The sequence below is a fragment of the Garra rufa genome, chromosome 23 (genome assembly GCF_049309525.1).
Source record: "Garra rufa chromosome 23, GarRuf1.0, whole genome shotgun sequence".
Taxonomy (NCBI): domain Eukaryota; kingdom Metazoa; phylum Chordata; class Actinopteri; order Cypriniformes; family Cyprinidae; genus Garra; species Garra rufa.
This window is the reverse complement of record NC_133383.1, coordinates 20,515,442-20,541,551: the sequence shown is the minus strand read 5'-3', so window position 1 is coordinate 20,541,551 and position 26,110 is coordinate 20,515,442. Positions and strand designations below refer to the sequence as shown.

General features: G+C 30.6%; 2 protein-coding genes across 4 annotated transcripts; both read left to right on the top strand.

The window, feature by feature from the left end:
- map3k7cl (map3k7 C-terminal like) lies at window positions 1–10,630 on the top strand. Of its 2 annotated transcripts, XM_073830036.1 has the most exons (5): window positions 1–596; window positions 1,035–1,116; window positions 4,587–4,645; window positions 8,110–8,225; window positions 10,049–10,630. In XM_073830036.1, the coding sequence occupies exons 2-5, from the start codon at window positions 1,041–1,043 to the stop codon at window positions 10,227–10,229; spliced, it is 432 nt and encodes a 143-aa protein (XP_073686137.1). In that variant the 5' UTR covers window positions 1–596; window positions 1,035–1,040; the 3' UTR covers window positions 10,230–10,630. The 2 variants fall into 2 exon arrangements, with proteins under 2 accessions (XP_073686137.1, XP_073686138.1); XM_073830037.1 differs by lacking the exon at window positions 1–596 and having other exon boundaries at window positions 756–1,116.
- A 2,874-nt stretch (window positions 10,631–13,504) lies between these two features.
- bach1b (BTB and CNC homology 1, basic leucine zipper transcription factor 1 b) lies at window positions 13,505–24,469 on the top strand. 2 transcript variants are annotated; one of them, XM_073829777.1, is made up of 5 exons: window positions 13,505–13,610; window positions 17,440–17,690; window positions 17,781–18,872; window positions 21,306–21,512; window positions 23,359–24,469. In XM_073829777.1, the coding sequence occupies exons 2-5, from the start codon at window positions 17,451–17,453 to the stop codon at window positions 23,821–23,823; spliced, it is 2,004 nt and encodes a 667-aa protein (XP_073685878.1). In that variant the 5' UTR covers window positions 13,505–13,610; window positions 17,440–17,450; the 3' UTR covers window positions 23,824–24,469. The 2 variants fall into 2 exon arrangements, with proteins under 2 accessions (XP_073685878.1, XP_073685879.1); XM_073829778.1 differs by lacking the exon at window positions 13,505–13,610 and having other exon boundaries at window positions 16,006–17,690.
- The last annotated feature ends 1,641 nt before the right edge of the window (window positions 24,470–26,110 follow it).

The following is a 26,110-nucleotide window of genomic DNA, read 5'->3' as shown; positions in this document are numbered from 1 at the left end:
TATAAGCCTGTTTCCTCATGGCGACCTAAGAAATGTCCCCACAAGGTCAAAATCTACTGGTATTCCTATCCTTGTGGGGACATTTGGTCCCCACAACGTGATGAATACCAGGTGCACACACACACACACACACACACACACACACACACACACGTTTCAAATCACAACTCTGACCCATCTTCTAAAGAAAGTACAAAACTACTACAAAAACCCAACCTTTGCATTGTTCTTGTGAATGTGTGGGTGACTTAAAGCTGATTGGAGAGATGCACATTGTTCTAGAGTAAAGTCATGCCATCTGAGCCATTTAATTGGAGTCGGGCTTGGCAAACACAGAATCACAGTGCCACTCTAACAGCGTCCTGCTAAAAACCTATGATTACTTTGGCTGTGTTTGCGAACCTGCTTTTGGCTTCTCAGTGTACACTACGAGGATTACTGCTAGTTTATTGCGACTTTATACAGTACAAACAGTAAAGAAGATCCACAGGATTCTCAATGGAGTTTCTACAGCTCTGTGTCTTTTGCTGAGCGACTCTTGAGGCTCCTTTAAGATTTTTAAAGAGAGTTTTCTGCAAATACGTTTCTACTGACAGGTAAGGGATATTATTGTCTCCTATAATCATTTGTAACAAACTGAACTTTATACAAATAGTCTTTTAGCTTTAACAAAGTCACAGTAACCAAAAAGTTAGCCTTTTTAACAAGTTGAAGCCTTTTTCATGACACTAACAAGAAAGGTTTGCATCTTTCATAATGTTCAGACATAAAAATTAAACATGAAATACAGTAAATATACATATACTGTTACTATATACACAAATATGACTTCATAAGTCATTTCAACACTATGAAACAGTGCAGCCAATACAGACATATGATCTCATTTGCTGGCTTGCAGAGGATTTATCTCCAATTATTTGATCCCTGATGCAACTTTGGGCACATGATGAAACTGTTTCATGACCCCTGAAAGGCTGCTGATCTCATACATCTGAAGCATAAGGTTTAATCCAGACCTGCTGTTTTTCTAGGAATAAATGATCACCTCAACTAGACGAGTCTCTGCAGATAAACCTGAAGTACAAATCGCTTTCAGCCTCGACGAAACCTCAGGTAACGCATCTGTTAAGAATATGCAGATTATTGCTTTTGATGTTTACATGCTTGTGACAAAAACACTGACTAAAATAGAGTTGGTTCCCCCCGCTCTGCACGGTCCATGCGATGCGTGACTTCTACTAAAATGGCAACAAGCAAAAGCCACCCAAAGCCTCTCATGTGGAATCGATTTAAGTTTTGCCATCCTTTACAAAGAAACAGGTGCCCCCTCTATTTTAGTTGATCTCTGGCATCTTAAAAACAAAATATCTACCTAGCCACAAAGTCAACAGCGCTGTCAAAGTGTTTTACAGCTATTCGGGCAAATGCTTTGATGGCAGCTGCTGCCTGGGCATTGCAGCATCAGGTTTCTGTTTTAATACCGCACTGCTGCATGATTCACTCATTTGCTTTTAGAACACTGGCCTAAATTTAAAAGCATTTAATACTTCACGCTTCGCTGCTCCTTTGCCCCGCGTCCTTTTCTTTCTTTCCCAAAAGTGGAGCACAAATAGAGGCTTACAAACATGCTACACTTAGCCTTCTTTCCCGTAAATCTCTACAAGTTTGTTTTGAACCTTGTAGACCCATTTTTTCTTTCTTTTTCTTTTCTTTTTTTTTTGTGTGAGTGTATAATTAACAGTCACTCGTTAATGAAAATTATAAAATGTATTAAATCAATTTTGTTTAACTGAAATAAATAAATTAAAAATAACATGCGGAGAACAAAAGCTAAACTAAAATACATTTTCATAACTTCAAAATGAAACAATAAATAATTAAATTAAATTAAAATACATTTCCATAACTTCACAATGAAACTATAACTAAGTAAATAACTCTAAAAATAAAAATAAAAGGGGAGAACAAAATCTAAACTAAAATAATTTTTCATAACTCCAAACTAAACTATAAAATAAAATAACTAGGGGAGAACAAAAGCTAAACTAAAATACATTTTCATAACTCCATAATGAAACTATAAAAAAATATATATCATTTTAAATTACTGTGGAGAACAAAAGTTAAACTAAAATACATTTTCTTAACTCCAAAATAAAACTCCAAAATAAAATAAAATAAAAACTGGGGAGAATAAAAGCTAAACTAAATTATATTTTCATTACTTCAAAATTAAGCAATAAATAATTAAATTAAATTAAAATACATTTTCATAACTCCACAATGAAACTATAACTAACTAAATAAGTAAATAACTCTAAAAATAAAAATAAAAGGGGAGAAATAAATCAATAAATCAATTAAAAATATATATATAAAAATTAATAAATAATAACAACTAAAGCTAAACTAAAATACATTTTCATAACTCCATAATGAAACTATAACTAACTAACTAACTAACTAAATAAAGTAAAGTAAAAGTAAATAACTCTAAAAATAAAATAAAAGGGGAGAACAAAAGCTAAACTAAAATAAATTTTCATAACTGCAAACTGAAACTATAAAATAAAATAAAATAAAATAACTAAGGGAGAACAAAAGCTAAACTAAAATACATTTAACCAACTAACTAACTAAACAAGTAAATAACTCTAAATAAATGAAAGGGCAGAACAAAAGCTAAACTAAAATACATTTTCATAACTGCAAACTAAAACTATAAAATAAACTAAAATAAAATAAGTAGGGGAGAACAAAAGCTAAACTAAAATAAATTTTCATAACTTCAAACTGAACAATAAAATAATAATAATAATAATAATAATAATAATAATAATAATAATAATAATAATAATAATAATAACAACTAGGGAGAATAAAAGCTAAACTAATATACATTTTCATAACTCCATAATAAAACTATACAAAAATTAAATTAAATTAAATTAAATAACTGTGGAGAACAAAAGCTAAACTAAAATACATTTTCATAATTCCATAATGAAATTAATAAATAAGTAAATAAAATGAACTTAATTAAATTAAATAACTGTGGAGAACAAAAGCTAAACTAAAATACATTTTCCTAACTCCAAAATAAAACTACAAAACAAAATAAAATAAAAATTGGGGAGAATAAAATCTAAACTAAAATAAATTTGCATAACTTCAAAATGAAACTATAAATAATAATAATATTAATAATAATAATAATAAAATGAAACTAATAAATAAAATGAAATAAAAACCTATTTGGGGAGAATAAAAGCTAAACTTCCAAAATGAAACTATAAATAATAATAACAACAATAATAAACCCATAATAATAATATAAACAATAAAGTAATAATAATAATAAATAACTGGGGGAGAAACAAAAGCTAAATTAAAATACATTTACATAACTCCAAAATGAAACTATAAAAGGAAATAAATAACATAACATTACTGACCTAAAATACATTTTCATAACTCCAAAATGAAACTATAAAATAAAAAATAAAAATAAATAAATAAAAAATAACAGATCGTTATATTATATTATTATCAATTATATTATGTTACATATTAAGTAATACACATTATATTTATACATAATTAATTATAATATAAACACACACACACACACACACACACACACACACACACACACACATATATATATATAAATTAACAGTCACTTGTTACACTGGTTAATGAAAAAAAATATACAAAAAAACAAACACAATTGAATTATTTATTAAAATGTGTTTATTTATTGGCATTTTGTGTGTGTGTTTAGTTTAAAATAAAATGTAACAAATAAATAACAAGTAACAACTGGAGAAACAGTACCTTAAAAAGTTTTCATTGCTCCAAAAGTAAACTATTTTAAACACTAATTATATATATATATATATATATATATATATATATATATATATATATATATATATATATTTCTTTTCTTTTTTTTCCACTTGTAAATAAGACATATAAAAAATGTATGTATATTGTATTATATAAAACAATGAAAGACTAACAGAATGTTCCTCCCCACCAGGAATCACGTGCATATCATGTTTCAGATAATACCCTTGCAAATTTGAATGTATATTTATCTTTTAATTGGCCGTCTGGCTAATGCATGACTGTAAACAGGCCTGTTTTTAGCTGGTTGCATCAGAGGATTGTCGTCGTGAGTGAGTGAGCCCCACTTGGACATAGCTAGCATGGCGGGAATCAGCGCAGACAAGCTGTCTGTCAGAGCGCTCGTTAAAAAACAGGTCATTGCGAAGAACTTGGGAGATAGTTACTTTCAATCTGTCCGTTCAGGATTTAGAGTCTACCGCCGAACATGTGCAGCTCAAATTTGGCTTTTGGCACTGATTTGGAAACGGTTTCAAGGTATATGACCACATGGAAACCGGACCTAGATCAGTGTAAACAGCTAACTGGACATGATGTGGTGTCGTGTGCGATGTGGTATGATTGAGCTGATTAGATGGATGTAGATGTCACCACTAAGGCCTTGGAGTAAACATCTCAGACATTAGTGTTCTCATACCACACATGTTCCTCTGGCTTTCTTTCCCCATCAGAGTTGAAAGATGCAGAGGATCCCCTTCCATCATTCCCTGACCTTGAGCAACGTCTGCAGGTAAAGTTGATTAATAATCTGTTTAAAACATGAGCGCATACTGCATGCTTAGAATACAATCACAGTGTCTGCTGGAGAATCCGGAATCTGATAGTCATAGATATTATTATATGACTTTATATCTCACAACTAACGATATATTGTGTGTAATAATGACAGTTTGGGGTCATATAGTGTGACAGGCGTGCGGAAAAAAACAGTTGAAAGGCTAAATCCACTGTGCTAATATAATAGTGGTGGGTTTGTATGATTCTGCGTTTAAGATTCATATGGAAAGGAGCTACATTCACCCAGACAGCATTATGAACATCTGCAGATCACAGAAATGTTTTACTGCTGCTTTAAAAGGTTTGTTTGTTGTCTCTTCCTTGACTGAGGACATTTGTTCCTCCTTTGACTACTTTCAATTTGTTACGCAACTGTTTATTTGGTTTATTTAATGGGAAGTATAGAGAATCAGACTTTCCCAATCAGGACATGTTTTTCAGCAATGCTTCTGTAAGACCACAAGATGGCATCAGTTTTATTATTTTTAAGTTATCATTACAGTCAACAGGAAAAGTAATTAAAATTATAATACAAAAAAGATAAATTAGAAATTAAAAATACATGTATTAAATTTTAATTATTATTATTATTATTATATATTGTTTAATTATTTATTATTAAATGATAATTACATTACATTATTACATACTTTTTAAAACATTTTTGCCACTAGAAGCCCATCATTTACTATTATTATTATTAGATAAATGTATTAATGCATAATAATTATAATAATAATTATAATCATTACATTTCATTTTTGCCATTAGAAGCCATACATTTATTATTATTATTATTATTATTATTATTATTATTATATAAATACATAATATAAATATAAATGTATTATATATACAAAACAATAATTATTATAATCATTACATGTAATTTTTGCCATTAGAAGCCAATACATGTATTATTATTATTATTATTATTATTATATAAATACTTATTAAAATAAATTCCTATTTATTAAATAAAAACAGATAATCTTTGTCACTAGAAGCCCATCAATTTATTTATTTTTTTGCCACTAGAAGCCCATATTTTTATTAGAAGCCCTATTATTATTAAATATATTTCTTAATTACAAAGCTAAAATTATAATAATCATTACATTTAATTTTTGAAGCCCATACATTTATTATTATTATTATTATTATTATTATTATTATTATTATTATTATTATTTTTATATAAATACATAATATACATATATTTATTCAATAGAAACTGATAATTCTTAAATAGAAAAAAATGTAATCTTTGTCACTAGAAGCCCATCAGTTTTATTATTATTATTGTTGTTGTTTAATTATTATCAAATTAAAATCTTTATTACATAAAAAATAAAACTATTTATTTTTGTCACTAGAATCATATCAGTTGTATTATTATTATTATTATTATTATTATTATATTATATTTATATTTAATTACTATTAAATATAAATCTGTATTACAAAATGCATTAAAAATCATAAATAAAAACATTTATAATTTATTATTATTATTAAAAATACATTTATTAAATACAAAATAATAATAGTTATATTAATCATTGCATTTAATTGTGACATTTGCCATTACATGTATTTTTATTTGTATTATTATTATAATATAAATACATAATATAAATATAAATATATTAAATAAAAACAATTATTAAATAAAATCAATTCAATTCAATAATTAAATAAAAAATATTTAATCTTTGTCACTAAATGCTCATCAATTTTATTATTATTGTTGTTGTTTAATTATTATTAAATAAAAAGTCTTTATTCCAAAAATATTTTTATTACATTAAAAATATAAAAAAATATGTATTTTTGTCACTAGAATCCCATCAATTTTATTATTATATTATTATTGTTGTTGTTGTTGTTTAATTATTATTAAATAAAATATTAAATATAAAAAATAAATATTTTTATAACTTTATAAAAATAAATTTATATAACAAATATTTCATTTTGCCACTAAGAGCCCATCATTTATTATAATTATAAATACATGTATTAAATACAAAATAATAATTATAATAATTTAATAATAATTAAAATTTTGCCATTAGAAGCCCATACATGTTTTATTATTATTGTTGTTGCTGTTATATAAATACATAATATAAATATAAATATAAATACATTTAATAAATAAAAACTGATCATTATTAAATAAAAAATATTTAATCTTCACTAGAAGCCCATCAATTTTATTATTATTATTTATTGTTGTTGTTGTTGTTGGTTAATTATTAATAAATAGAAATCTTTATAATAAATATTAAATTAAATTTTTTTTTCTTTTTTTTTTGGTCACTAGAAGCTCATAAATGACACACTTTGTATCTAATATACCTTTTTTGGTCTTATTGTGGAAAGTATGAATAACATATACTTGTCTTCATAGTCATTCACCATAATGTAATAACTTTTCACAATCCAGTCAATTCCTGATGGACGAAATGTCCTGGCCTACTATTTTTTCCCCCTATGAATATGCTGTTTCACTCAAAAATACGTTACATTACGCAAGTGAAATGGAGAGTGAATGCTGTTTCATGCTGACATGTAGGGTCAGTTTTGATCGTTTACAACCACCTGAGTACTTTTTCTCACACAATTCCCTCATAACTAGCACTGGTACAAAAAAGGCTTTGTCACTAACATCAAATACTCTCAGACTGTTTTTTTTAAACCCTTTTCACACTGAGGACAACTGAGGGACACTCATTGATGCTTCAGAAGGAAAACGTTGCATTAAGAGCTGGGGGTTGAAAACGAAGAATGAAAAACTCTAAGAGCCTACATGTGTTAGAAGCATAAAATGTGCCGACTATGATTGTTGATTATCAATGTCATATGGTGTTTAGAAGAACAATGCTTTAAGCATTTAAAGGAAGATTCCCCATGAAAGTGTCCCTATTTGAAATGCTGAAATTGTCCTTGATTAAAAATCATAGGTTGGACTTAAAATGCACACGCATACACACCCACACATTAGGGGAAAAACTGGGAGAAGTTGAAGCGTTTTGTTGTGCGGCTGATATTCTGTAGGTCTATAGCGTGAGTCATTGTGAAAGAAGAAGTTCCTGACACAAAAGGAATAAAAAAGTCAAGCAGCTCACCAACTGTTTCCACATATTATGTTTGATCTATTGATTGAAACCCTCTTGTATGACGTTTCTGCGTATATTCCAGGATGTAGCAGACGATCCAAATATAACATCATGAAGTTCCTGAATTCATCTCCAGTCACTCTAAAGTATATAGACTGACTATAACAGACTATATGTGTCAACTCACTCAATAAAAAGAGCAATTGTGGTTTGTGCTGAAGTATTAGAAAAAAATCAAACAGTTTTACAAATAAACAATGTGATGTAATAATGTCATCACCTTCCTCACTAGCCGGTGCTGCCGTGTCGCTCTCTAAAGGAGTCCATTGAAGTGTACAAAAACCACTGCAAGATGGCCAATGAGTTCAACCAGGTCAAACATGAAATCGACATGCTGGAAGACAAAAAGTAAGCTTCAAAAATAACACAAACATGAGATTGATTTCAATTTGAATGTTGTTAATTAAACTATTAATATGCTAGTGTGTTTCTACAGTCAATAAATATACTCTGACACAGTATGTTGTTGTAAGTACTAACAGACATACAATTGATCAAAGCCGCCATTGTCTGCTTTTGTGAAGTTTTCTTAAAGTCATGCTGCTCGACTGGTTAAAATAGGCCTGTGTAATCATGACAAGACCTGACATTCTGTATTGTGGTATGCAGGACTTTTTGTTTTTTTAACATTTACATTGCAAAACTGCACTTTGATGAAAATGAAAGTGCACTTTAAAGCCTAACAATACTTCACTGTTAGGATTCCAAACAACACTTTTTTTTTAATCTTGTCGAGTTTTTAAAAAGTCATTTGTATTTTCAAATCACACAGTACACTAGTATACAATAGTCGTGAAATGTATGTAAAGATAAGTAATGTTAAATACATAGTTGCACAACTTCTTTAAGAATCTCTCTCTCTCTCTCTCTCTCTCTCTATTTTTTTCCCCCGTAATTTCGTAGCCTATAAATTCGTAAATTAAAAAATAAGAAGGATCATTTTGTATATTTGAACCCTTTCCAACAATGACTGTATGATCTTGAGATCCATATTTTCACACTGAGGACAACTGAGGGACTCATATGCAACTAATACAGAAGGTTCAAACGCTCACTGATGCTTCAGAAGGAAACATGATGCATGTTTCCTTCCCCCGGCTTTTAATGCATCGTTTTTCCATCGTTAACGCATCAGTGAGCACTTGAACCTTCTGTAATAGTTGCATATGAGTCCCTCAGTTGTCCTCAGTGTGAAAAAATGGATCTCAAAATTATACAGTCATTTTTGGAAAGGGTTCAAATACACTATCACTAAAAAAAAACTATCACTAAAAAAAAAAAAAAAAAAACAGCAGTGGATCATTCAGGTAATAACACAGTATTAAGAATCAGGTATATTTAAACTTTCGGACAGTGTCATTTTTATAAATTCAACCATTATTTTCTCTTGTGGACCATATCTTATTTAGGTCAGTACTAAATAAAAAATAACATGCATTTTGTATGATCCCTCTTATTTTGGTAAAACAATTAACATTTTGTAGATTTTGCAAGGTGTATGCAAACCTTTGACTTCAGCTGTAGTATGATATATATATCTGGCTCTGGCTTGCTTATAGAAGGAAACACAAGAACTTTCAAGTCATCTAAATGCCACTGTAAATTTCCAGTGTCTGTTCTCTTTCTCATTTTCTTTTTTTCCTAAAGAGGAAAACACTTGAACTTTTTCAGATGCACAGAGTTCAGACAGAGCACCACCTTTGTGCAGTTAGACAAGTTTAACCCTTCATTTTCCTCACTTTAAACCTAAACGTCACCACCCTACAGCCCTGCTCAAACGGTTAACAACAGTCCAAAGGCCATACATAGACGAAATCACCCACTTGCTTAGTGCTTTTGTGAGCTAGTGAAACATTACAAACCACAGATTAGTGTGTGCATCTAGACGTGTACCGTCTACAATATTTGTTTGTTTGTTTTTTTCCCGATTGAGATCATTGTATCAACCCAGGTACCCAAAGCTATGGTGTAGACACTTTCACTTCCTACAGAATAGTTTCGGGCACAGAAACCGCCGACTGCAGTCACCTGTCTTGACAACCAGCCCACATAATATGCTTTTTTGGCACACACCTTTCAGATCATCATTAGATTAAAAACAGTCTTTAAAAGAAGTGATGTAATAAATGATTATAACATGTTATTTCCCCGCTTGTGTGTGTCACACTCAGGAGGGAGCTCATGGCGGAGCTGCTAGAGGATGAAAAGGTGTCGATGGAGTTTGCACGGCTCGAGGAAGAATACAGGATACTCACGGAAGAGAACCAGAATCTGATAACAGTTCATAGTCAACGTGCAGAGCAGCTAGAGACGCTCCGAGTGATCAGTCAAAAGAGGCAGGGCTCCTCGTGACCTTTGACACAAATGCGAAAGAGCTTTCACCTCTGAGTCTTTACTACTTCTTATAAACATCTCGGCATTCCTTCAGTGCTTGTGTAATGCACTGAAGCGGAAAACTGATCTCGAATCAGCTTAGACTGAGACACTTAATTAATGTATATTTAATATATGTTAAGCTAATATAGGTCTGTTTCAGACCCTTGATGCCTGACATCGCATTCTGATTATTATATACCTACTATTTTTTCTTCTTTGTGTGTTTTAAGGGCGTTTGTTGACAAATGTGCGTCACTCGCCTATGCTGTACAGTTGAAATGTTCTGCTCTGCTGTGAAATGTAACTGTTATGCTCAGTAAAAGTTTTTACTGCTTACTGTCTGCCAGTTGCATAAAAAAAGGAATTAAGGAATTACATTTCTGTTCAGCTATTTGAGTTCAAGCTAGGTGACGCTAAACGTATGACTACACGCCATTGTTTAGTCACTCAGCAATAGGGAACTTGGGTTTCGAAATGTGATCTGCTCATTTTAGGATTGTGAAACCCTGCAAAAATATCAATGGCTGACACCCCATCCCACACAGCTGAAATACCAGCGGTGTATGTCCACAAACCAGTTTAGCAGCATCAAATGTTTACTTCCTCCAGATTGAGGGTTTATTTAGTCTACAACTTTGTTTAGTTAGTCTAGGTTTCCGTATATCAGAATTATGATTGTGAATGTTAAATTCCAACATTCAAGTGTTATTTTAACATTTTACACTACAGTGTTTACCCACATCACATGTTTATGTACAAAACTAACCATAATACGTAATTATGACTTAAGTATGTCAATTTCGACTTTTAATATTATCATTTATTTTTTTATCTCATAATTATGACATTAAAAGACAATTTGTACTTTTTATCTCATAATAATGACTTGCGTATGTCATAATTTCAACTTTAAACCTCATAATTTAGCTTTTTTATCTCATAATTATGACTTATGTCATAGTTTTAACTTTTTATCTCGAAAGTACGACTTTTAAAGTAATAATTTCACTTTTTTTATCTCATAATTATGACATTTAAAGACATCATTTTTATTTCATAATGACATTTAAAAACGTTTTCGACTTTTTATCTGGTAATTACGACTTAAGTATGTCATAATTTCGACATTAAAAGTAATCATTTTAACTTTTTATCTCATAAATATGACTTAAATATGTCATCATTTTAACTTTAAACATCATAATTTCGACTTATTTTCTCATAATTTCAAATTTAAAAGTAATCATTTCGATATTTATCTCATAATTACGATTTAAGTATGTCATAATACCAACTTTAAAAGTCATAATTTCGCTTTTTTATCTCATAATTATGACATCTAAAGACAATTTCGACTTTTTATCTCGTATTTGACTTAAATATGTCATAATTTCGACTTTGTATTTCATAATTATGACATTTAAAGACATATTTTTGACTTTTTATATTGTAACTACGACTTAAGTATGTCATAATTTCAACTTTAAACCTCATCATTTCGCTTTTTTATCTCATAATTATGACATCTAAAGACAATTTCGACTTTTTATCTCGTATTTATGACTTAAATACATCATAATTTCAACTTTTTATCTCGTAATTACGACTTATTTCATAATTTTAACTTTTTATCTCGTAATAACAACTTTATAAGTCATAATTTGGCTTTTTTATCTCATAATTATGACATCTAAAGACAATTTAGAATTTTTATCTTGTAGTTATGACTTAAATACACCATAATTTCAACTTTTTATCTCGTAATTACGATTTATGTCATAATTTTAACTTTTTATCTCGTAAGTATGACTTTTAAAGTCATAATTTCACTTTTTTATCTCATAATTATGACATTTAAAGACATCATTTCAACTTTATATCTCGTAATTATGGCTTAAGTATGTCATAATTTCGACTTTTATTTCATAATTATGACATTTAAAGACATATTTTTGACTCTATATTGTAACTACCACTTAAGTATGTCAAAATTTTGACTCTAAAAGTAATAATTTTGACTTTTTATCTCGTAAATATGACTTAAATATGTCATCATTTTAACTTTAAACGTCATAATTTCGACTTTTTGTCTCGTAATTTTGACTTTAAAAGTAATCATTTCGACTTTTTATCTCATAATTACAACTTAAGTATGTCATAATTTCAACTTTAAACCTTATAATTTCGTTTTTTATCTCATAATTATGACTTTAAAAGTCATAATTTCGCTTTTTCATCTCATAATTATGACATTTAAAGACAATGTCGACTTTTTATCTCATATTTATGACCTAAATACGTCATAATTAAACTTTTTATCTCGTAATTATGACTTATTTCATAATTTTAACTTTTTATCTCGTAATAACAACTTTACAAGTCATAATTTCGCTTTTTTATCTCATAATTATGACATCTAAAGACAATTTTGACTTTTTTATCTCATATTTATGACTTAAATACATCATAATTTAAACTTTCTATCTCGTAATTACTACTTATTTCCTAATTTTAACTTTTTATCTCGTAAGTATGGCATAAGTCATAATTTCACTCTTTTTATCTTATAATTATGACATTTAAAAGACATAATTTCAACTTTATATCTCGTAATTATGGCTTAAGTATGTCATAATTTCGACTTTAAAACTCATAATTTGACATTTTTACGACTTTAACTTCATTTTAACTTTAAACGTCACAATTTCGACTTTTTGTCTCGTAACTTTGACTTTAAAATTAATCATTTAGACTTTTTATCTCATAATTACGACTTAAGTATGTAATTTTTTATCTCGTAATTATGACTTTAAATTCATAATTGTGACTTAGCAAGTAATAATTTCGACTTTTTAAGGCATGATTTTTCTTACGTGGCAGAAATGGGCTTCCATACACAATTTATGTAAAGATTTTACATAAAAAAGACTATTATGGTGTTAAATGAATGATTTTAAGCATAATTGATTTAAGCTAAGTGGTGTGATTTCATGTCATTAAGCCTAAATATTCAATATAGTGAATACTTCATTATGTTATTGTTTGTAAGTTTACCTATTCGAGACTGAGGAGGTTAAATTATGTATCTGTCAGCCTGTGGCTGAAAACCAAAGAGGTCTGGAGGCGAAAAGTGAGGAAGTAGTGACGCTAGTAATTGACAGGACAGAGGGCCAATGAAAGGAGAGCTGTGTTTGAGAAGGCGGGACAAAAACAATTTTTTTGGCAAAGTCACATGACACCAGAGTGAAACACAAGCGCCTCCTTGTTTTCATAGTTACAAGTGAGGGCTTTAAGCAAGCCGAGTTAGTATGTAGTATCAAATTCAACTTTTCCTCTCACTCTCCGATGATATGACAGGTGAGTGTATACGATCTCTTGTGGTTTTCTCAGTTTTGTCTGTCAAGACACTGATCGGTAAACTTATGCCTAAATTTGAAAATAACTAATTTAAATGTAAAAACGTATTAAATGGTTTCGTTTAGATATCGTGAGTTTTTCAATAATCACGACTGTATTATACAGATGTGTTTTTTTTTTCACTCGGATGTAAGTTAGGCTGTGTGTCAAAACATAATGAGCTTCCTACCTAGACAGCATTTCGAGCGTGTATCCGCGTTCCGAAGGTTCTATTCGAATACTCAAAGCGCGCCCGCAATGCTGTCTAAGTAGGCGTCTCACTAGGTTTTGTAACACCAGCGTAATCTTCGGTTTTTATTACACCCAAGGCGCGTCTGTTGTTTTAACTCGACACAGTAGTAGCTATAGAAATGAGCTCAAATGTTTCCATTTAACAACAACATTAAAGCCTCCAGCTGAACTGTATGAGGCAACCGGTCCCTAAGTTCCTCGTAAAGTGGAGGAGTTTAATGGAAAGGGACAGACGGGGAAAATGCTTGCTCATCCTTTATCAGCAAAACCCAATGAGTCAGCAGTGAGCGCGCACACTCTTGCGCCACACACGCACGCGCGCATACACACTACTCATGACTTGACTAGGTCAAATTCTCCGTACACGGTTGAGATAAGGAGCTCCCGTGGGTAAGGACACGTATGTACTGATAGTGTTGTGTTCGAGTCCACCTAAGTCGAGTCCGAGTCTTTAACCATTCGAGTCCGAGTCCAAAATGGGGCGAGTCGGACTCAAGTCTGCACTACTGTTTGTCAGTATCTTAACCTAATTTTTAACCTTTACAAGTAGAATAAGGCAATGCCAATTTAAATGTAACAAAAGCAAACCTCTATTGCATATTGCCCTTTTGGTTTTTGATTTCACACCATCTCATAATTAGTGTCCTGCTCAGCAAACTTAAAGTCATGTAACAGAAGTTATAGCTTATGTATTGTGGCATATTTCAGAGTGAAATAGCTTTTAGAATGTGAAAAATTACAGGGCAGGAAAGGACTTGACTTTATTTGTTGTTATATAGTAAATGTATAAATTCAATTGGGTGGGAAGCTTAGTGAATGAGACCTGAGGAGCAGAGAAAGCACCTCTTATCTCTGGCTGTGTTTTGGGTTTTATATGACGAATGGTTAGACCTTAGATAGGGTAGATGGCATTTAATTTTTTTTTCTTGGATGAAAATGAGGCTGTGAGGGTTAATGACAGTTTTTAAGTAGCAGTCTATGGAAGCCATGGAATAAAAGAGTAAAAACGTACATTTGAGTTTATATTTAAAAATTTCACGATTCCGAGATTATATCTCACAATTCTGATAAGAAAAGTCATTCTCCCTTTTCCCTTTTCATCTTAAAATTAATGAGTTTATATCCCACACTTCTGGCATTTTTTCCCCTCATAACTGACAAACTCACTACTGTTGAGGTAAATTGAGTTATAAAGTCTGAAATACAACATGAACGACATATTAAAAAAAATTCTGAATTGTGAGATGAAATAAATGTAATATGATGCAGTCTGCTGCAGCAGGTTTACGCTGCTGTCGCTTTAAGAACGGACGCACAGATCATATATTTTGACACATCTGTATTTCTCCCAAATGTTCAAATTAACTCAAGACAAAACCGACTGCATTTGCATGAATAATCTCCAAGATGGTGCATTTTGACATTACTTTTCGTGTAAGCGTGTAGCAATAACATGCAATAGAATGCTTAATTCAGCATTCACATGCTGACTGAGAGGCGCTTTCGGTGAGCCCGCTTTGGGTATGTGTATGCAAAGAAACCAGCTGGCTTTCAAGTTCTGGCAAGACTTTTAAACACGTGTGAATACTGAATGTCACTTTCGTAATAATGCATCGAGTCAGTAAAATTTCCATCAACTGTCCCTGGACTCGGCTATAATTCCCGAGTCCGAAAAGCTTGAGTCCGAGTCAAGTCCTAGTCAAAATGCATCCGAGTCCGTGACAAGTCCGAGTCCGCTAAAAATTGTTTCAATAAGCATTTTTCCCGAGGCGCTTTTGTTTTAAGCCTTACTTCCTGTAGAACGACAGTTTTAAGAAGTATCACACAAGCAAGAGCGCGGTTGAACGTCAAGTCGACTGTAATTTGTAACTTGCCGTCAACAAGACAGTTGCAAATGTGATAGTTGTCATACATATTCAGTGAACAAGAACTGAGTAGCCTACCTTACTTTCGAGACACAAATTGTCCAGTTAATGAGTAAATAATTCCAAAACAATCCATAACTTGCCAAGCAAAGCACAAAACTGGAACAGAGAGTAGAGTGGCATAAATTTATTCTCCACACACAAAATGTCACTCAGTTTTAGTTCCATTCCGGGTTTTCCATTACCAATTCCCTGCTAACTAGTGAAATTAATAAAAGTTCAACAGGCAGGTTCTGAAATTAAAATTATCTTCTCCATATGGGAATCTGCTTTAGTCTCCTAGTGCTCTCAAACAACTACATACCAGTCAAAAGATTTTTTAAGAAGTCTTTTCTGCTCACCAAGCCTACATTTATTTGATCCAAAGCAAATGAGTAAAATTGTGAAATATTTTTACTATTTAAAAACAGCTGTTTTCTATTTGAATATATTTTACAATGTAATTTATTTCTGTGATTTCAAAGCTTAATTTTTAGCATCATTACCTGTCACACGATCCTTCAGAAATCATTCTAATATTCAGATGTGCTGCTCAAAAAACATTATTATGTTGAAAACAGCTGATTAGATTTTTTTCAGCTTTCTTTGATGAATAGAAAGTTTAGAGGAACAGCATTGATCTGAAATAGAAATCCTTTGTAACATTATAAATGTCTTTATCATTACTCTTGATCAATTTAAAACATCCTTGCTCAATAAAAGTGTTAATTTCTATAATTTCTTTCCCAAAAATGTACTGACTTCAAGCTTTTGAATGGTATAATGTTACAAAAGCCTTTTATTTCAGATAAATGCTGATGCTTGAATCTTTCTATTCATCAAATAGTCCAGATGTACTCAACTGTTTTAAATATTGATAATAATAATAATAAAAATAATAATAAATTGTTTCTTGAACAGAAAATCAGCATAATAGAATGATTTCTGAAGTATCATGTGACACTGAAGACTGGAGTAAATGATGCTGATTTAAGCTTTTGAAATCATAGGAATAAATCACATTTTAAAATATATTCTAATAGAAAGCAGGTATTTTAAATAGCAAAAATATTTCACAATATTACTGCTTTTTACTGTACTTCGGATCAAATAAATGCAGGCTTGGTGAGCAGAAGAGACTTCTTTAAAAAAAACAAATCTTACTGGTAGTGTGTATTTGCGTACAATTCTTGCATATTCTTTATACATAATAAATAATAAGCAAATGTTGTAATTTACCTCTTTCGTTTGGGTTATAACTGTTTAACAAAAATTATGGAAAAAATGCTGCTGAAAAAAGTTGGTGGAAATCATAGGGGATTTTAAAATTGTGTATTATAAATACGTTTTACAAGGTACTCTGAGTTCTAAAATATTTAATTGGTTAGAAATTGCTCTTAAAAATTGCTGCATACAACATCCATAATATGATCATGAAACATCTCTATCCAGTAAAATGAAAAGTCAGGGAAATGTAATGGTTAAACTGTCTAGTAACAGTGATGTCTGCTTAATTTGTCTAATGAATGAGTTCATAACTAAATAATCTCTTTGTTTGTTTGCCCCTTTCTCTTGAATTAATGGGGCATTTTTGTTCATTTTGGTGACATGTAAATCTATTTTTTACCATTCAGATTAACTCAGCATGTCGGTGGAAAACTCCAAGTCGTTTAAGTTCACCTTCCAGTCGTCTGTGCACAGTTCCCACGTCCTGCAATGTCTGAACGAGCAGAGGAAGAAAGATCTTCTGTGCGATGTGACGGTCGTGGCAGAGAACCAGAGTTACCGAGCCCACCGGGGAGTTCTGGCATCCTGCAGTGATTATTTCAGCGCTCGTTTGTCCAGTCACACTCTTGAAGGAATAATCATCAACCTTCCTGATGAGGTAACCACATAATTAAAGGTCTAAATGTTTATGTGAGACAGAATGCATTTTTATGCACTTGATTTCAAATATGTTTTTTTAATTTTGAAGGTTACCTCAGAAGGATTTGAACCCTTGCTGGAGTTTGCGTACACCTCAAAACTCCTCTTCACCAAAGAGAATGTGCTGGAAATCCGTAACTGCGCCGCTGTTCTTGGCTTCAAGAACTTGGACAAAGCCTGCTTTGACTTCCTTCTCCCCAAGTTCTTTGACAGCAGCAGAAGTGCACCAAAGGTCCAGAGGAAGTGCTGCAAAACCAAATGCTGCAAATCACGAGGGGCCGAATCAAGCTCGGATAACAAGGATGATGTTATTGATGAAGACAAATCATTACTTCAGCCCTCACAGTTTCAGCTTAAAGTCACAGAGCCATCTTGTCCTCCGTCGGTGGCCATTGAGGACGTTGAAGAAGACGTTGGAGAAAGCTGTCAAAGCCAGAAAGACACAGATTACTCCCTGCTGTGCCCAAAGTACCGGAAGTTTCAAATAGCTTGCGGGAAGGAGCGATCCTGTTTGGATGCTTGTGGCCCGAAACCCATGTCCCTTGACAAGACAGAAGACGACTGTCCTTTAAGCTGCCTACCTTGCTCAAGCAATGAGGACTTACCATGCGATAAGACACCTCTCATTGGCGATGAAGATTGTTTTCCGCCTGAATGTTGTCCTCTAAATCCTGGTCCTTGCACAGGCCAGCCATCATTTCCAATTTGTAATGAGTCAGTGCAGTCCATTTGTGACTCTGCAAAATGGGGAATGTCTCCTCGCTCAGGACCGGAGGATGTTGTGAGCCCATACATGGAGTTCAAAGATGGCAGATACAATGAACAGAGGAGCACGGAGGAAATAGAGGTGGCTAAACAGCTCACGTTCTGGCCGGATTCTTATCAGCCACCTCCCTCTGGCTTGGGCTTGGTGAAACCCTTGAATCTCAACTGTTTGAAAAGCTGCCAACCGGATCCCAGAGCAGTGGAGTGTCCGTTTCTGCAGAACTTTGGCGCAGTGGGCGCTCATCTGCATGATGGAGACGGGGGATCCATGTCACAGGGCAGTCCATACATGCCCTCCAACCAATCAGGGGAGGACTCTGATAGTTTCGACACGGAGGGGGACAGTGAGTCTTACAGCAGTGAACGAGTGCGTGAGGTGAGGCTGCCTGTATTTATTAGCGGTGCTTCACTGGTGTGAACAAACCCTTGTCCCTAAGCTTTTGTGCTTGAGTGATGCATGAAATTGTGCGGTTTGTTGAGGAAAGATGTGCATTACATTTTTATGTGAACAAACTTCTGATTGTCCTGATGGACAATAAAAATGGTCAATTAATCAATCAATTAGACTTTATAGTTTGAATATATGTAGAGATAGATGGAAATTGCTTTAGTATGACTAATATGATAAAGATGAATATTTTATACAAATTCAATAATATTATGAATACAATAATGATAATAATAATAATAGTAATTTATACAAATATAATGTAAAAGTATTATTATTATTTTCCTGTTTTTATTATAACATCATTTCAATAATAATAACAATATTAGTAAATATTAGTGTTGTTATAATATATTATAATTAATTATATGAATAAATATAATTATATTCATATTACAGTAGTAGTCGTAATAATAATAAAAATTATTATTATTATGTAAAGATGTTTTGCAATCTAAATGGTTGCAAATTTGTTTGATTTTGAACAGATTATAAACAATTTATACAAATATATGTATTATTATTTTGCATTTCAATAATAATAAATATTAGTGTTATAATATTCATTATTTTAATAAATATAATTATATTCATATTACAGTAGTAGCAGTAATAATAATAATAACAACAATTATTATTATTATTATTATTATTATGTGTAGTTGTTTTGCATTCTAAATTGTTGCAAATTTATAACTTTTTTAATGTACATATTTATTATAACAGCATTTCAATAATAAATACTACTACTACTACTACTAATAATAATAAATATTAGTGTTGTTATAATATAATTAATTATATTAATAAATATAATTATGTTCATATTACAATAATAATAATTTATGTATGTTATGTTGTTTTATGTAAAGTTGCAATCTAAGTCACAAATTAATAACAAAAAATTTATGTAAAGATTATGAGTAATTTATACAAATATAATATGGATTATTATTATTTTGCTGTTGTTATTATAACAGCATTTTAATAATAAATAATACTAATACTAATGATAATAAATGTACATATTATTAGTGTGTTATAATATAATTTATTATATTCATAAATATAATTCACATTACAGTAATAATAATTATTATTATTATTATGTAAAGTTGTTTTACAATCTAAATGGTCACAAATGTATTTACACTTTTTTTTAAATGTACAGATTATGATTAATTTATACAAAAATATAATATGTATTATAATTATTTTGCAGTTTGTATTATAACAGCATTTTAATAATGATAATGATAATAAATATTAGTATTCAAATATAATTTATTATATGAATAAATATTATTATATTCATATTACAGTAGTGGTAGTAGTAGTAGTAATAATAATAATAATATTTTTGTTGTTATTATTATTATTATTATTATTATGTAAGTTGTTTTGCAATCTAAACAGTCACAAATTTATTTGAGCTTTTTTTATTTACAGACTAATAATTTATTCAAATATGTATTATTATTATTTTGCTGTTGTTATTATAACAGCATTTTAATAATAATAACCAAAATAAATATTAGTATTCAAATATAATTTATTATATTAATAAAAATAATGATATTCATATTACAGTAATAATAATAATGATAATTATAAGTTGTTTTGTGATCCAAATGGTCACAAATGTATTTTAACCTGTTATTAATTTACAGTTTATTCATATTTTATACATATTTTATTTAATTATTTTAATAGCTATAATTCTATTAATATAAATGTTATTATTACCCAAAGTTGTCTTGCAATCGGTTGAAATGTTTGTGAATTTATTTTAATTTTTGTTTTCTAATTGTCAAGCAACACATTTCTTATCTAATAAGTTGTTCTTACATAAGAGTTGCTGTTATTTCAGAAAAATGACTTATCATCCAGTGATACATTAGGTTAATAGTATTTATCATCAGACCTGCTATCAAGTCGATATTAATAAAGAACTATTGGTCAATCCAACAATTGGTGTATCTTGAGACTCACTCATCTCATTTAGTCACTAGAATTTCATACAATTGGGAGTTAAATAGTAAGCAAAAACCTGGCATAGATTTGTTAACGTTTGTTGGACTTTACACTGTTCAGTGCCTTTTGAGCAGGCCGGAATCAAACCTACTTTACACACCTAAGAATGACTTGTCAGACTCGTAGTGAGATCAAAGTCCACATGAGTGCTGAATAAGCCCCTTAATAGAAACATGAACCCATAAATCTTATACTCACTGAATGAAGTTGAGCAAAGTTCACATTATAGTGTTTTAAATATAAACAGATTTACTGCCATGACTAAAGCAGGAAGAATCTAACATACTTGTTTAGACCATGATAGACATGTTGATTGTTTCCCTCCAGATGGCGTTGCCGCTCTCTGTGGATCAGATCGTGTCTCTAAGCAGGAACGACTTCCAGCAGATGCTGAAGCAGCAGTGCTTGACACGGGAGCAGCTCGACGTTGTGCATGACATCCGCAGACGGAGCAAAAACCGGATTGCAGCTCGTCGCTGCCGCAAGCGGAAACTTGACTGCATTCACAACCTGGAGTGTGAAATCGAGAAACTGGTGAGTATATAGTCTGGGTGATCGCTGAAGGCTCAACGTTTATAGCTGCATACTCATCCGGCACTTCAAATACCTCATTCAGGATTAAAGTTTTCATCTACAGCTGCTATTTCAGTGAATTTTACAAAAACCTGACTGAACCACATTTCACACCACAAATCTTGTGAATCCTCTTCACCCAAAAACAAAAATTACCCCATGATTTAACTCACCCTCAAGCCATCCTAGGTGTACAGTTGAAGTAAAAAGTTTACACACCTCATAAAATCTGCAAAATGTTAAAAATTTTACCAAAATAAGAGGGATTATACAAAATGCATGTTACTTTTTATTTAGTACTGATCTGAATAAGATATTTTACATAAAAGATGTTTACATATAGTCCACAGAAAAGAATAATAGTTATTAAAATTACCCCATTCAAAAGTTTACATACACTGATTCTTAATACTGTGTTGTTACCTCAATGATCCACAGCTGTTTTTTTTTTTTGTGATAGTTGTTTATGTTTGTCCTGAACAGTTAAACTGCCTGCTGTTTTTTAGAAAGTCCCACAAATTCTTTGATTTTTCAGCATTTTTGTGTATTTGAACCCTTTTCAACAATGACTGTATGATTTTGAGACCCATCTTTTTACACTTAGGACAACTGAGGGACTCATATGCAACTATTACAGAAGGTTCAAACGCTCACTGATGCTCCAGAAGGAAACACAATGCATTTAGAGCCGGGAGTGAAAACTTTTGAACAGAATGAAGATGTGTACATTTTTCTTATTTTTCCTAAATAATATATTTTTTTCATTTAGTACTGCCCTTCAGAAGCTACAGAAGATACTTCCCAGAAGACAAAATAAGCTAAATTTACCCTGATCTTCAAATTGTCTTAATGCATTGTGTTTCCTTCTGAAGCATCAGTGAGCATTTGAACCTTCTGTAATAGATGTCCCTTAGAGTCCCTCAGTTGTCCTCAGTGTGAAAAGATGGATCTCAAAATCATACAGTCATTGTTGGAAAGGGTTCAAATACACAAAAAAGCTGGAAAACCAAAGGATTTTTTTGAAGAACAGCAGGCAGTTTAACTGTTCAGGTCAAACAAGGGACTCATAAACAACTAGCACTAAACAAAACAAAAAAAAACACAGCTGTGGATCATTCAGGTAACAACACAGCATTAAGAATCAAGTGTATGAAAACTTTTGAACGGGGTCATTTTTTATAAATTCAACTATTATTTTCTTTTGTGGACTATATGTAAATGTCTTTTATGTGAAATATCTTATTCAGGTCAGTACTAAATAAAAAATAACATGCATTTTGTATGATCCCTCTTATTTGGTCAAATAATTAACATTTTACAGAATTCTGCAAGGTGTATGCAAATTTTTTACATCAATAATATATGACTTTTTTCTTTCACACAAATACAATATACTCTTCCTCTAACTTTACTCTAACGTACGTGCGTTTATGCAAGAGTGGCGTTCCAGCGGATGACATAGGATGTAAGCGTAGCATAAAAGTGAGAAGTGACAAATGTGAAAGCACAGTGGAGAGAGCAAAACAAAACACTAGTCACAAATTAGAAGTACAAAACAAGGATTTGTAAAGAAAAATGTCGGAGGATTTCGATATTCAAACCTGTGTGGACCCTTTTATGATAGATGGATGCACCCTTTTGTATCCTTAAAGGAGACGGGACATTTTTTAATATACACCTAGAATAAGTAAATCACAGGGTAATTTTCTTTTTTGGGTGATCTATCCCTTTAACAAACTATGCCATGATTTTCAGTTCAGAAATGTGTTTTTAAAGTGTATATATGTTGTTTCTCTTTGCTCTGCAGAGAAGCGAGAGAGAGAAGCTGACGACTGAAAGGATAAAGCTGAATCAGATGAAAATGAAGGCCTGGCAGAGTTACTCAGGCCTGTATGAGAGGGTCTGTTCTGAAGCCGCCCTCAGACCTGAGCAGCTACAGGTGCTGGCCAAATATTCCTCTCCAGAATGCCCAGTGTCTGCCTTCCTGTGCCCCTCCCCAGACCTTTCTCAGAGTCCCAACGCACACCGGCCGCAGGCTTCAGACCTCTCCACACACACCTGTTGCTCTGGAGACAAACCACCAATTAGTTCCTCAGTGGAAAATACTGTTGCACAATCATGCTCACAGAACCTGTTACCTCTCGGGGTTGTAGAAGCTCAGTCACGCACCTGTCCTCCTGACACCTCGGCTTTTGAGAACAGCGAGTGTAGTTCGATGGTGAAACTCGCCACTGATCTTCTTATCAGCAAGCATGAAACAGACAAATTGTAAAATGAAATGTGTTGGTTGAAGGAAGGACCATGGAAAATCACTGAAGGACTTTGATTACTCACTAAAGGTGCATTAAACAAACTTGACATTCACTACTGTCCTCGTCTGATCGTAGGTGTATATTATATTTTATTTTTTTACTTAAACTCTATAAGCATTAGCATTCAGTTTGTATTGGTCAGTGTTCAGTGATGTATTCCTTTACCTAAAATGACTATTTGTAGTCTTAACACTCATGTCCCCTAACATCCGCACATCCTTATGGAATCAGTCAACCTCACAGGATCATTTTTCGACTCGCAACACAACAAACCTCATCTCACAGCTCAATAATAAAACCTTTTTTCTTCTCAGGGGACATAAAGCTATTGGACTACACTGTGCTGAAATCTGTTTTTGCTGAAACTGTGACACTCTAAAATGTCTCGAAGACTTTCGTAGAGACCAGTGAATCTGGGAATCAAACTCTCAGGTGTTGAGAACTGCACATACTGTAGTTTCACTAATGTTGATTTTATGTAATTAATAAATATATATGGTTTTATCTCAGTTGTGGCAGCTGGGAAAACTTTTTGTAAGCAAAAACGGTTTCATTGTATATGCTGCCTTAAATAAAAAGTCTGATCATTTTTCTTTTTAAATGTAATACATTTTGATTATTCCGCTCTAACATTTTGCTTGGGACCAAATTATCCTCTCTTCGGAAAGCTTGTTAATAAATGACTTATGTTATGAAAATTTGTGAATTTTTTAAAAGTTTTCCTTTTTTAATAATATATTTTATATTTTATTTAGATTTTTTAAATAAAATAAATCCAGTGTTGCTTGTCGTCATTGTTAACTAAAACCAATAAACGTTTTATTAAAATTAATATGAAATTATATATATAAAGTTTAGCTATAAGAAATAAAAACAAACTAACAATAACACAAGCACAAAAAGCAATTCAAATAATTATTAAACATTAAAATAACAGCTAAATCTAAATGTTAATGTATAAATATGTATGCATATATATAATAAATAATTAAACAATTATATATTACATAAATTATACAAATTCTATAAAAATTATATATTAAAAAAGCTTGACTATATATGCAGCCAACATAAAATAAGCTTGAATTTAGGTGTACAAAATAAAAATGAATATAAACAAACTAACAATAACTAAAATTTAAAAATGAATACTAAACAAATAAAGTAAAAGCACATTCAAAATGTTAATGAGTACTACAATAGAATATAAATAAAACTAAACACTTTTTATGAATTATTTATTTATTACAAATAAATTATTATAAATAATTATTTATATAATTATCTAATTATATATATATATATATATATATATATATATATATATATATATATATATACACAATTATAAATAATACATAATTATAAACAATTATATATTAAAAAAAGCTTGAGTATATATATACAACTAACTTGAAAAGCTTGAGTTTAGCTATGAAAAATAAAAATAAATATAAACAAACTAACAATAACACAAGCACAAAATGAATTAAAATTAATACTAAATGTTAAAATAAAAGCTAATTCAAAATGTTAATGAGTACTACAATAGAATATAAATAAAACTAAAATAGCTAAATTATATATTCATTATTTAAATAATAATTATAAATAATTATTTCTATAATTATATAATAAATGTTCTATAATTATACAATTATAATAATTATAATTATATATATATATTCAATTATAAATAATACATTATTATAAACAATTAAATAAAAAATAAAAATAGAATATAAATAAAACTAAAATAGCACTTTTTAAATAATAAAAATTATATATTAATTAATAATTATAATTATTTCTATAATTTTATATGATACATGTTCTATAATTATATAAAATTATAATACAATATATAATTATAAATAATAAATATATACAATTATATATTTAAAAAATCTCGAGTATATATGCAACTTAAAAAAAGCTTGAGTTTTGCTATAAAAAATAAAAATAAAAACAAACAATAACACAAGCACAAAATTAACTAAAATTAAAATGAATACTAAACATATTATGTAATATGCAATATAAAAGCTAAACCAAAATGTTAATGAGTACTATATATATATATATATATATATATATATATATAATTATTATTATAAATAATAAACAATTAGAAAAAAATTATATATTAAAACAGCTTGAGTTTATATGCAACTAACTTACATAAGCTTGAGTTTAGCTATAAAATAAATACAAACTAACAATAACACAAGCACAAAATTAACTAAA

Bases quoted from the DNA above. Each gene is read 5' to 3' on its own strand.
- map3k7cl (XM_073830036.1), top strand. From the start codon at position 1,041: ATGATCACCTCAACTAGACGAGTCTCTGCAGATAAACCTGAAGTACAA. The intron at 1,117-4,586 runs GTAACGCATCTG...TTTCCCCATCAG, and splicing joins CAGCCTCGACGAAACCTCAG to AGTTGAAAGATGCAGAGGAT. The intron at 8,226-10,048 runs GTAAGCTTCAAA...TGTCACACTCAG, and splicing joins GACATGCTGGAAGACAAAAA to GAGGGAGCTCATGGCGGAGC.
- bach1b (XM_073829777.1), top strand. From the start codon at position 17,451: ATGTCGGTGGAAAACTCCAAGTCGTTTAAGTTCACCTTCCAGTCGTCT. The intron at 17,691-17,780 runs GTAACCACATAA...TTAATTTTGAAG, and splicing joins TCATCAACCTTCCTGATGAG to GTTACCTCAGAAGGATTTGA. The intron at 21,513-23,358 runs GTGAGTATATAG...TTTGCTCTGCAG, and splicing joins AGTGTGAAATCGAGAAACTG to AGAAGCGAGAGAGAGAAGCT.